The sequence below is a fragment of the Aplidium turbinatum genome, chromosome 4, assembly GCF_918807975.1.
Source record: "Aplidium turbinatum chromosome 4, kaAplTurb1.1, whole genome shotgun sequence".
Lineage (NCBI taxonomy): Eukaryota > Metazoa > Chordata > Ascidiacea > Aplousobranchia > Polyclinidae > Aplidium > Aplidium turbinatum.
Window position 1 is genome coordinate 25,189,591 of NC_137475.1, and position 13,622 is coordinate 25,203,212.

General features: G+C 39.3%; 1 protein-coding gene across 1 annotated transcript in view; it reads left to right on the forward strand.

Moving 5' to 3' along the window:
* LOC145768185 (phosphoribosylformylglycinamidine synthase-like) overlaps positions 1 to 13,622 on the forward strand; it is a 91,678-nt gene that overhangs the window by 28,779 nt on the left and 49,277 nt on the right. Inside the window, exons 3-4 of the mRNA XM_082579661.1 lie at positions 7,324 to 7,503; positions 7,808 to 7,901. Of these exons, the coding sequence (XP_082435787.1) occupies positions 7,324 to 7,503; positions 7,808 to 7,901 (274 nt within the window). The remainder of the gene's footprint in view (positions 1 to 7,323; positions 7,504 to 7,807; positions 7,902 to 13,622) is intronic.

Here is a 13,622-nt window from a genome sequence, read left to right on the forward strand (position 1 = left end):
AGCAGAGAATGCATTTCTTTGCATAACCTTCAGTGAAATGTCCCTGACTCTCTTATTTGGAAATTTAACGATCCTTTAAACGAGGCCAAACAGATTTGTTGCATCACTTGTAATTCGATTCTCTCGCTTAATTTGAAACCAGGCCTCGAAACTGAAGGCGGCCATCGTGGCCATGGCCGCGATTAACCTACAAAAACCAACATTTTGTCCGCCGGGTCTCGCCCTTCCGTCGGCCGCATTTGTCCGCCATGAAGTTCCGAAAAAAAATTACGCAAACGACCTTGTGAATAAAGTACTTTGCCACTTATAATCACAAAGGATTAGAAAGCAACCAAAGCACCCGATAAATCACAATACACACTGTCTATGCTTGAATTGTTATTATTGATTGACCCAGCAGGACGGTGATGTCTGACATAAGCAGGATGCAAGTGACATCACAATATACTTTATTGATGCGATATTTTCAGTCTTTGAAATTAGCGTCGGCAATGCGTGAATGGATCATTCAACGTTGTTAGATGTCAAATTAATGTAAAACAAACGTAAATTTCTTATAGGGCATTGTTGTTACGCAATATAACACGGCGAAAAATTAAATCGATTTGTGCTGACTCGAACGTTGAATCAACCTAAAATTAACTTACTTTTCTCCCCGTGATTTATTTAAGGTGAATTACGTGTAACGTGCGTATCTTGTTGCTCGCTTTATCACTACTTTTGGTATTATTACATCACAACAAATCAAACAGTGCGGTAGTGATAGACTACTCTAGTATATTTTTCGCTTCTCGTTTTACATGTTTTAGTACAATTGTTTCGTAATAAACGTTTACAGCAATTGCCGAGGCAATTTCAACTTTTGTCGTTTGGCCTCGGCAACGTTTCTGCCGAAGTAAAAATGTGCTAATTTTGAAGACTGTACGTTGATGCGTGTCGAAGTTCCGATGGCCGCCATGTGCTTGTGATTGGCCGCCGAACAGCTTGCTTCAGTCGGACACGTTTGGCCGCCGGAAAATAAAAGTTGTTTCGAGGCCTGTGAAACCATTTTGGAAAATATACTTTTATGCAAAATTCAGTCAATAATTGAAGCATTGCAGATGGCTTTTCGACTGAGACATAATACCGCATTATTCTGCAAGCGAGAGTCAACCGCTGGGAGTGAAATATTGGCCCAATTTCTAGAAGTTCCAAATCATAGTCCACATGCCCGAGAATAACCGCCCAACATATTTTATAGGCATAATGCTGATCAGTGCTGAGATTATCCACAATTTCATTTGTGAGCAACGGAAAATTTTGGTTTAAAATGGGCTTAAACTTAATAACTGGCCAATCAAATACACTTCTATTTTACTCCTTTCCAATTTTTCCAGAAAAGGTATCCGGGCTTTTTGTCGTTCCATCCAAAGCCATAAAAACATGACGTAGTGGCAACTCAAAATGTGGATATGGGTGATTTTGAAGGTGGATTTGTTGATCAATCAGATGGGGAAGTGAATTAAGCAACGATAATGTTGATGTGCGACGATTCTTGGTGCCAAAGCTAAACTTTAAAGCAAAAGAATATTTTAAAATGGTCAATTTAAACGTGGCTGACATCTCTAAACATCCGGCAATCACACACTTGAATAATGTTCAGCTTGAAGAAGTAAGATCCACCCCATTGTGTCATCCATGTCATAGTCAAGCTGTTGAAAGGCACATTAAACTTGTTACCGAGGCATCGTCTTCAGTTGCTGGCTATGAAAGACGTGACGGATTGATCAGGCAAAAATTAACTCTCGGTGTTTAATGAAACGCTTCGACACCAAGAAACATTTTGCTTCTTAATGGACTAATATTATGATGATTTGAATACCTACTATTCTTGTAACACTTTTTATGGTTTTACTGTACAATTGTTTTATATGCATGTATTTCCTCGAAGCTGACTACTGTTGCTTTAAATTAAACTTCCTGCAGATTGAACAATTGTTCGATTGTGGACTGGGGATGGTGGCAGGTCAGTCGAATTGTGGCTTAGCTATGGTTTGATTGTGCATTTTCTATTTTAATTTAAATACCTAGATATGTGCTGTTCTAAATATCCTGTTCAATTTGTAAGTAACTCTCTATAATGTTGATGAATGTATAACAATATCAAATTAAAAGATAGTATTCGCTTGCTTCATTAAGTCCGCTACAATATGCTAATGCTAAGGACGGTATGGTATAGTAGGCCTACCTACCAACAAACTACCGTCATAGGTAACCAACCATAACTATTCAATTAAAATAGCCAAGGTTCCCATCTGTCCAAATATGTAGACTCCATAATAACACCCAAAATAAATGAACAAAGTGTAGTAAAAAAATGTATTTAAGTATCAAATAAATGCAATTTCATCTAAATTTGCCCCCGAAAATGGAAAAAATACGTTTTTTTGGAATATCTGCTCAATAGATGCATTTAGAACAAAATGTTCTTTTAGAGCATATAGGAACATAGCTGTTCTGCAACTTTTAAGCCTACTCCCAGCTTTCTAGGAGCATTATAAAAAAAGTTACGCTGTTTTCGTGGATTTTGACCTTTGCGTGACCCATGGGGCTGGGTGGCACGCTCGATTTTGGGTGCCACGTCAAAAAAATAATTTTAAAGTCAATATTAGACCTTATGACACCCTTTTAACACCCCTCTTCATTAATATGACAGAAAAAGTTTTTTTCACTCCACCCTAGTGTATCGGAGCACGAGGTTGTCGCGTCATCACTGGAATCAGACACATCAAGAGGCTCATCGCTTGGCTGTAAATCTATACCATCTTTGCCGTTCGCAATGAAGCGTCCACGTTTTGCGGCTTTCGGGCTTTGATACCACTCCACAGGCCTCTTTCTTTTTCATAAAGATCCATCAGGGTGTTGACTAGGAAACAAATCTATGCTGTGCCATAACGACTGGGAGGAATGTTTAACCCTAACGTTACAAGCGCTCGTGTGGCCTCGGCATTTTTATTGCCGACGCTAATGCGCCATTTGCCGACGCTAATTTCGAAGACTGAATTTATCGCATTAATAAGGTGTATTGTGGTGTCACTTGCATCCAGCTTATCGTGAGACATCAGCTGCTTGATCACTCAATAAGGTTAACAATTCAAGCATATACAGGGTGTATTGTGATTTATCGAGTGCTTTAACTCTTTTCTAGTCCTTTGTGATTATAAGTGGCAAAGTACTACTACTTTAATTTACAAGGCCGCTTGTGTAAAATTTTCTCGGAACTTCATGGCGGACAAATGCGGCCGACGGAAGGGCGAGACCCGGCGGACAAAATGTCGGTTTTTGTAGGTTAATCGCGGCGATGGCCGCCTTCAGTTTCGAGGCCTGAATTATAGGGTGATATTTTTATAAAAGATTCTCCCAGCTGGGCACATGTCTAAGCGCCGGCGAAGTAGGAAGTAACCCAAATAAAACATCCAGCAATAGTAAGATTGAATCAACATTCTAGTCTGGTGTAGTCTAAGAAAACTAGTTTTTTCTTGTAATCTTGTTGTCCTTACAATCACCTCGGCAATTGCCGACGCTAATTTCGAAAAGTGTGGTTAGTCTTTCTCGCAAAGACTGCGTTTAGCGTCGCTGCAGCAATTAAGCTTTAATAGGTTGGATGTTTTCTTTCTTGCATCTTGCGATCTTATGAGCGCTGCTAAACTAAACAAACTTCTTTTTCCTTTGCGACCTAAAAAGCGCGTGACTCGTGACCTGTTATCTTTAAAGTGGCGCCTTCGGATTTGCTGCATTTGTAAAAGCGATTGTTTTTAGTACGTCTTTAGTTTGTGTCGGTTATTTTATTGTCATGTTCATTATGATGTCATATTCACATTCCCTTACGCTGACCGGGAACTGAAGTTTGATTGTGACGTAACGAAAGTGAGACCATTCGGAGAAAAGATCAAATTGCCGACGCAAATTTGGAGAAAAGATCAAATGTGGCTTTCTCTCACCAGGAATTGCCAACTGTGGCAGTTGCCGTAGCAACAACAATGCAGTGCGTACCGCCGTTTTTCCACGCAGCGTTGTTACGGAATTGCTTTGTTCTGTCGGATACCTAGCGAGAGACATAGCGTAAAACAAGAAGTTGCGCTGCAGTTGATTGGATAGTCCAGCGTTTAAGAAAAACGAAAATAGTTGTAACGAATACTTCATAAGTGGCATGAAAACAGGGTGGGCGAAACATATTTTGCCCACCCTCGTTTCACGGCAGGGTGGGCGTCGCCCACCCTGCCCACCCTATTTCGACGCCTATGGCAGCACAGAGTAACTTACGCTGTTGGAATAGTCACATACCACTATTCACAGCAATAATAAGTAAACCATCTAAATTAGACGTGCTATTTTCAACGAGGTTTTCCGTTGTGAAATTAATTATGATTCAACAGTAGGCATTATGCGAACGGACGCTAAGGTTTAACATCGACTTCAACAATCATGGAATATTACGTAATAAGAACGATTAGGCTATATTCTATACACAAAAATAAAAAAATTGATCACATAAAACAATCTTTTTGCTGTTTTGTCTCGTGAGCTTTGCATATTGTTCAACAAGTGTATAAAGTTTAGAATTACCGGTAACAAGAAATCATCAAATTTGAAAGTTAACTTTGAATCTCTGCAAATAAACTTATTCAAAACTTTTACTTCGGCCGACACCATTCACAATCCGTAATCTATGTAGGCAATGATTTTGTCACAGCAAAAATGTGTTAATATTGAAGGCGCCCGGCCGCCCGAGCTGGAGACAGTTCAGCTTGTCCCGGGAATAAGTCGAACCTGTGTTACATCAACTGCCAAGCAGTATCTCACCAAAAGATACAAAAACAAACTTCTAGATGCATCAGTGCCAATGTATGCATGTGTTACGCACAGTCAATTGATGTACTGTGGTTGGAACTGGGGGTCCGAGGTTAAGATTAGTGTTGCGGGTTAGTCGATCAATAGCGCAGATTGAGAGCATCGATCGATAGTGCAGTGATTGTGCATAACACATACAATCATACATATACAAACTGAAGTTGTTTTATTTCCTGTTTGTGTTTTTTTGGTTGTATGTTCATTCACAAACTGCTGATTGATTTTTTGAGATTCACCATCTGCGAAATTTAATCGCCCACACGTTCAAACTAGAGCTGCAGTTAAAATTCAGGATGGCGTGCACAACACAAGTATACTAGACACAATTTTCTGTCTTGCTGATGTTTTTACTACAGAAATGAGACTTTGCGATTTTAGTCAAAAGTGCATACAAAAATTGGGGTCAAAATCGTTCACATCATCATGGCCCATGGCCCATCCTGTCGGTTTCGACTTTGGGTTTACCATCTCTCACAGTCCTTGATACATAGGCGCCTAACCCGTGGGGGCCAGGCCCCCACGCATATTTCTGCGTGGGAGCAACTTTTTATGCTGTATTGATACATAAAACAATAGATGAACTAGCGATCGGCAGCAGGAAAACATTTTTTAAATGCAAACCGCAACAGCTTCATGATAAATGATCACCAGAACGAGTAGCGATGCTACAATCCCACCCCAGACAAAAAAAATCATTTTTACATTGATTCAACGTCTGCAGACGTTGAATTAATGTAAAAATGACTGAATTTGCTGCCTGGGACACAGCAAAAATCTACCATTTTGCGTCGATTCCATGTCATCAGATGTTGAATGCACCCAAAAACAACATAATTTGCTACGTAGACGCAGCGTGCGTTTGGCTTAATGCGCTTGCAAACAGACTCGATGTCGCTTTCGAAAGTCCAAACCTCTGCAGTGAATAGTCGCGGCAGTGAATCGCTTGCTGTGAAAATGAACTTGAAGTCTGGGCCCGAGGTAACCACTAACCAACGCAACAAGGGCTGGTACAAATCGCATTGCACACACACGGCATAATCAACGCAACAACGGACTCACGCAAACTGCATGACGCACACACGACCGTTACCATAGAAACCCGATCAAAGGCGGGAATGTGCGCATCTTTTGTTCCATCTGCCACACGAAAACGGGCGTTTTAAAGCGAATTGAAAGCAGGTCAGTCATAAGTTGCGATATTGTAGTAAAAAGGAAGCAATGTCAAGTCGAAAACTTAATCAAACGTCTCTCCGTAACTATTTTTCAAAGGCTGTTTACGGATGTCAGCAACTTTTAAATTTATTCAAGGTGACGTGCTGTTGAATTGATGCGCTTTGATTGATGTAAACATGAATGATTTTGCTTTCAACAGGTACATTTTCAAGCATTGATCAAGTTAGTATTTTCAATTCCGTTTACAGTATTATACATTTTAGTAAACCTTTTCGTCTCTTGTTTCATGCTAATAAATCTAGTTCGTTGCTAAACTTTATGTTGTGCTTGGCTTAAAGAGTCACAGTTCATCAACCGCTAGCCAACGCAGACGCATGGCATGTGTTTTGGTCAAGTTTTATGTATAATAATTAACAGTAGGTCAAACGTAGCGATAACTCCGAGTGTGGTAATAAAAGCAATCCTAGTGTGACGACATAATTACGTCATCCATCTGCGTGACATTTTGCTGAATTTAAGTTGCTGCTGATTAAACACGCTTTCGCCCCCACGGCCAAAAAAATAGTTAGGCGCCTATGCCTTGATATATGAGTTACACAAAGCTTCTTTCCTCTGGTGGAGAATCATTTACACACTAAATATGAAATCAATAGCAAAGCATATGAAATCAATATTATGATAATAAAGAAGAAGCTGCTATACTAACAGGTGTTTTTTTACTGCATGAAAATTGGGGTAAAAAAATTCAGGTATTTTGTGCATAATTTTCATTGCGGGAAGATAGACAGTAATTAGACATACATGCTATCTATATTATGACCAACTTTAATGGTCATACTTGATAAGCTAAAAAATCTAGCACAACCTTTTTTAAAAAAAAGTTTTTTTTACCCCACTTGACTATAATCAAAAAAAGTAGAGAGTACCAGTAGCCCAGCACTTCCTAGGATTCATCATCTGAACAATCCTTATTCCTTATCTTCATCATTGATAACACTTGAACTTGGGTAGTTTGTCGGTACCGCTTGCGGGGATGCGGCCACACCTTTGAATTGCAGAACTTAGTCGAAACTGCAGTAAGCTTATGTATAGTGAGTTATTCAGCAGCTATAATTTTACAATTATTTTTGCAGTTCTTTGTTATGATAAATGAAAATAGTTGTTGCTTATAAAAATATATGCAACGATTGGAAATACTATAAAAAATGATTAAAAAAACGTTTTTAACCATCTCTTGGCATAATTGGATGATGATTATAGGCTAAACCAAAGGACTCCATTCTGCACAAACGCAACCTCAATTTGCCGGATGTGCGGCCTGATTGCTGTCAAGGGCATCGAACCATCCTGGAGATACAAAGTGACTTCACAGTTACCGTTTAGCAATGAAGAAAAGAATGAAGTTATTGATGGATTAATGGATGCGATGACACAATGCAGGTGCATGTTTGATTGTTTGTGTTTTTGTTCAGAAAATGTTCAAACTTTTTATGTTCTTACATTTTTGTTTTTGAACAATTGCTGTTGAGTGTCTATCCTTTTATTTTCTGGTTGTGAATGTGTTTTCTGGACTACATTGAGATGCTGCTAGAGGGCAGTTAATTTTCGATTAAATTCATATACCTCTTTCTGCATTGGGTGTACACTGTACAACTGCAGCCTACTCATTATCAAGTTTACTCGAATGCAGATTTATAACTTAAACTAGACTGTGTGCATAATTAAGTCTTCAGTTTTTTTTCAGATATTTGAAGCCTCTAGATTATCTCGAAGCGAACCATACTTCCAAGCCTTGGTACAGCATCGATGTCATCAATGGTAAAACCAAAGCTTTACAGGTGATTAAGTGTTGAAACATAATTGCTTCTTTGACTATTAACTATCCGATGTATATATTGTATATTTGCTCATGCTTTTCTGTAAATCTTTATTTCATGCTGTCCGATTTGATCGTTGAAACTTATTTCTACTACTGGTACCTATTTCCTATCTTCAAAGAGTTCGAAATACTGCTCACTGTGAATTATTCCCACTGCAACTTCTCTCCCAAAGCTATACTATTCTCATAAACATAATCAGATTCCTTCGTTGCTGAAATCGCTATTGACTTCTTGTATTTTAGGTATATGGTTGCACATGGTTTAAAAAGTGTCTGTTTTTATGTCTTGGTTCAAGGTATCTTCTAGGTTTTTTCATGGCTTTGTGGAGTGGAGAATGGTCAGGTTGTCCGCATAAGCGTATTTTGCGGAGACCGTGGTTGGCAGGTCGTGTGTATAATAGATGTTGAAAAGAAGTGGAGCCAAGACCGATACCTGTGAGACGCCGTTTTTCATTTTCAGATGTCTCAGTCTGCTTTGCCAGTGGTGAAGGTGAAGCTTCGGTTCCTGACAAGTTCCATGATTGTGGACTATGTCGGTCTGGCAGCAGGCGAAGTAGCTTGCAAGTAAGGCCGCGGTGTCATAGGCAGCTTTTTTTTTTTTTTTTCATAGGCAGCTTTTTGTCATAGGCAGCTTTAAAAAAAAAAAAAAAAATAGGCAGCTGTGACATTTAGAAAGACAGCAACTGCCTTCTTTTTTGCCTCAAAGCTGTCTTCGATTCGATGTCTTGGGTCGAGTGTGACCTGATCTGCAGTAGATTTTCTGCACCGAAACCCAACTTGCTCTTTTGAAAGGAGCAGGTCGATGATTGGGTTGACGGGGTCGAGGATTTTGAAAGGAACACAGATGGGTCATTCCATATCAAAACAGCCAATATGAAGAAATCTTGTATATGGTACCTCTCAGATTTTGCTGAAAAGTTGTCATACTATGCCTTAGGCTACCAAACGAAAGAATCCTAAGTTTTAGATCAATATCTCAAACGGTTTTCCCATGGCGGCCATTTGAATTTCGGGCGCTACCCTCGTTTTTGACTTGGGGGACTAGCGAATAGCAATTTCAGCCATTTTCAGAGCCCCATAACTTTTATTGTAATTGTGGTAGAAGACTAAAAATTGCTGTGCTAGTTCATCATAAACTATACTACACAATTCAATTGTAACAAACAACATCTCTTGATGCATAAGTGTTAGGTGGGTCATCAAAATCCTGTTTTTTTGCCCCGTATAAGTGGTTTTTTCAATTTTTAAATGCTTCTACCACCCAAACCAATCAAAATATTTTTCTAAAACCTAATTATTTGTAATATTTGGAAACATTTCTTCTGCCAACTTGAATTTGGGAGTTGTGGCGCCATTAACAGAGATCTTATGGGGGTCTGAATACCCTATCAGGCAGAAATGACCCTTTTTTACCCTTATGTTTAGAGCCACAAATGACCGCGTGGGCATTTTATGGTCATGCTGAAATTTATACCAGACAAACACATACATTTATTCTTTCATTTCATAAAATAAAATTTTTGAGTATCAAACTCCTTCACTATAAATTTTATGTTTTTAAAATGTAACATTTTGGTCATTTTTGACAAATAATCTCAAGTCCTTAATGTAGGTCAGAGAAATTTAACAATGATTTATCATGAAAAAAGTGAAAATAAGTAGGTACTATGCTTAGTGATCATAAACATTGGAATCTTGACATTGTTGACCATTAATTTATGTTCAAAATGATGCTTTCACCTCTTCTCACCCATGAAAAAGTACCCACCTGCAATCAATGAGCTATGATATGGAGATAAAATTGTAGGAAAATGATCAAGTCATGTTCAAAAATTAAATTGTTTCCAGTTCGCACTATAATTCTGCATTATGTAAAATGCATAGCTCATATCAGCTCAGTTGAGTTTGAATTTCATCTATTGTCTAAGAAACTGTGGAAGTGGTGTCAGAACATTTTCATAATCTTTTTGGTTAAGTTTGTATTTTTGAGCACTGTGTCCGTAGGTTTCTGGTACACCAACACAACAAATTATATGTTGGAATGGCATCCAACAAGTCATTTGTCTTTGGTCTGGCAGCCACATCAAAATGTTGCTTACACGCTTCATAAATTTTACGAAAACATCACCAACACCATGTTTATCTGAACATTCGATAATATATCCAATGAACCAATCATCATCATAGATACAGGCAATGTATATTCCTGGTTGGAACAGAGTTGAGATTTTTGATTGATCTGAAAGCAAGCGCTCTTCATCCAAATGTTTTGCATCACAGATTTGTTCTGCACTGATGTCAGTGAATATTGAATCTTGTGACATTCTTTTCATTCGTACTATTGATGGAAATTGGAATAAAGCAATGGTGTGAACGTTAGGGTGGCCAAAAAAAATGAAAATTTTTTATTTTTGTTTGCACACCCTCTCATTTGAGGAGGATTCATCAAAAAATGACACCGTGAAAATTTGAGGTGAATCCGACAAGAGGAAGTACTCTCCCACCGCCCTCTAAATTTGCTTTCTTTGGCATAATTCGTCAAAATTCCTTGAATATATATGTGACATAATTTTTTTTTGACTTATCTACATTGCAGTTGCAGCATTTTTGTGTTAACCATTGTTTTACTCTGAATTTATGATACAATAAGTGTTTCCACATGCAGAAAAACATAAATAATGCACAAAATAGATCACATTAACAAGCGTTTGGTATGAAATTAAATGCACTGAACTTTAGCGAAAACCGTATAAAGTACGTTCACCAGTCACAATCGCAACGCTTCAGGTGACAACACATTGCCCAGAAAAAGCAAAAGAAATGTTTGTAAAGAGTCAAGCCGTTGATTTTATTTAATGGAGCTGTTGGCATGTTGGCTTATACTTGCACTTGTTGGAAGCAGCTTTCTGTGGTGCTCGATCACCTGATAGAGGAGCTGGCGCTGTTGTTCATTTTCCGTAAGGACTTCATTGAAATCAGTAGCTAATTGCCCAGTGCCCGCTCTGCACAATCATTGACGACTTTGAGATCATGGCATGCAAGAAATAGCAGCCTTCGATTAAATGCCTGCTGCATGACAGTGATAGCTCCAGTGTGGATTCCCGTATTACTTGATGTCGTGTCAAAACAAAGTGTAGCTAAGTGCTCTGCTACAACTCGTGTATGAATTCCACTACTTTTTGACCCATTAGTGATCCCGTTCCAACAGGCAGCTTCGGAATGCCAAGCAGTATCTCAACCTGCATACCAAAAACTACAATGCCCAAAGATTCGCACTTTGTGCCATTGGCATTAGTCAAATGTTTACCATGAAAATGAACAACAAGTGGAACTGTAACTGTTGGTTTAAATTTTTGCCGCACTGCAGCTGCCAGGCTTTCACATGAGGTGTTTCGAGCATTCATGACAGAGGAATGTGACATTGTCAATTCATTTATATCAATTCCAGCTGCAGCAAGAGCAGGAGTGACGATCATCATTGCTTGACGACTTGATGTTATAGTTCTGTTCAGTGCTGCATTAAACAGTGGATTATCGATAATGCAGCGTTTTGGTAATGGCCGCTCCTACTGGGTTTTCTTTTGTTTTGGTGTTATTTGGATTTACGGTGCAAACAGTGGGTCACTGGAAGAATCTTCATCATCTGCTAATCATTTTCAGATGAGAAAGCAGCAGCACTTGATGGTACTGGATCAATGCGATTTCTGTTGCGTCTCTGTTCATCATCTTTGCGCTTTCTATACTTTGCAGCAGCTTGCCGATGCATTGGGTCCTCTGTTGTCATCAGTATCTGTCATGCACCACCTTGGTCTATCAAAAACTGGCAGTCTTCTGGTATTGTTATGCGGCATTCCCAGTTAGCATGTGCAATATCAAATAATGCACTTAAGCTCTGGGTGAAGTCAGCTTCTGAGGTCAGCTGGGAAGCTGAATTTCGCCTCCTTTTGTGCTTTGATTCTCCTATATGCTCTTGATGGATGCGTTTTAGTTTGGTAACAACGTGAGTCTTTGCAGTGGTAGCGATATTAGCTTTCACTCACAAGAACTGTACTGCAAGCAAGTGGCAGTGTAACCTAATTGATCTTCATCTCGTAGAACCACACCCCATACAGGCAGCTGACATAGCCCCTCAAGGGAGTCAACACTAGAGAGTGGGTGTCCATTTGTTGACTCTCTTGAGGGCCATGTCAGCTGCCTGTATGGGGTGTGGTTCTTCGCCGTCTACTACGAGATGAAGGTCAATAAGATTACACTGCCACTTGCATGCAGTACAGTTGCAGATGAAGTAATATTAACTACTACCATCTATGTCACTTTTTGGTTTGCAGCACCTTCATCAATATCTGCCCCTACAAATGATCTAGCAATGTTACAGCTCACAGAGGATTATAAAGAGGTTAACAAAGCAATTTCTCAAGTGGCAAAAAAAAGTTGAGGTTGCGCTTGTGGTACATTAGTGAGGATCTTGCTGCACTGCCTTTATTCAGTGATAATAACACAGATGATGAAAAGAAGGCAAATTTTATTAATGCATGGACTTCTAAATAGTAGCATCTGGACTGGAAACGCAGTGACCAACAAAAAGCCAAACAGTTGGTACAACAGTTGGCCAACAGTGGGCCAACAGCCAAGTAACTAACCCTGTTGGCCCACTGTTGGCCAACTGTTGTACCAACTGTTTGGCCTTTTGTTGGTCACTGCGTTTCCAGTCCAGATGCTACTATTTAGAAGTCCATGGTTAATGCTCTTAAGAAAGACCCATTTCCCGAAGATGTTCGTCGTGTTGCCCCAAACAAAATTGTCAAGTTTTAACGTCTCTCTTTGGCACAGTTTGTAACACAGCGTTCACTTAACCTTTTCGAGTCACTGCTTCTGTTGACACATGGCGTGATCGTGATGATTATAAAGAAGCATGCAAAGTTTGGCGTCATCTCAAAGCCGTCAATGATTGTGCAGAGCAGGCAGTCAAATTAGCTACTGACTTCAATGAAGTCCATACAAAAAATGAACAACAGCGCCAGCTCCTCTATCAAGTGGTCAAGCACCACAGAAAGCTGCTTCCAACAAGTGCAATAAAGTCAACCAATGGCTTGACTCTTTACAAACATTTCTCTTGCAATTTCTGAGCAATGTGTTGTCACCTGAAGCGTTGCGATCATGACTGGTGAACGTACTTTTATGCGGTTTTAGCTAAAGTTTAGTGCATTTAATTTTATACCAAACGCTTGTTAATGTGATCTATTTTGTGCATTATTTATGTTTTTCTGCATGTGGAAACACTTATTGTATCATAAATTCAGAGTAAAACAATGGTTAACACAAAAATGCTGCAACTGCAATGTAGATAAGTCAAAAAAAAATTATGTCAGATATTCAAGGAATTTTGACGAATTATGCCAAAGAAAGCAAACTTTGAGGTCGGTGGGAGAGCACTTCCTCTTGTCGGATTCACCTCAAATTTTCACAGTGTCATTTTTTCATGAATCCTCCTCAAATGAGAGGGTGTGCAAACAAAAATAAAAAATTTCCATTTTTTTTGGCCACCCTAGTGAACGTGTTCCCCTAATAATTTTAGTCGAGGCATAACGTCTCTCCATTCATACTCTTCTCAACCATGCACCAATGGGGAATGGCCTCTTCCTCCTCCTGTGAATGTGGTGCCGAGGAACAGACCGCAGAC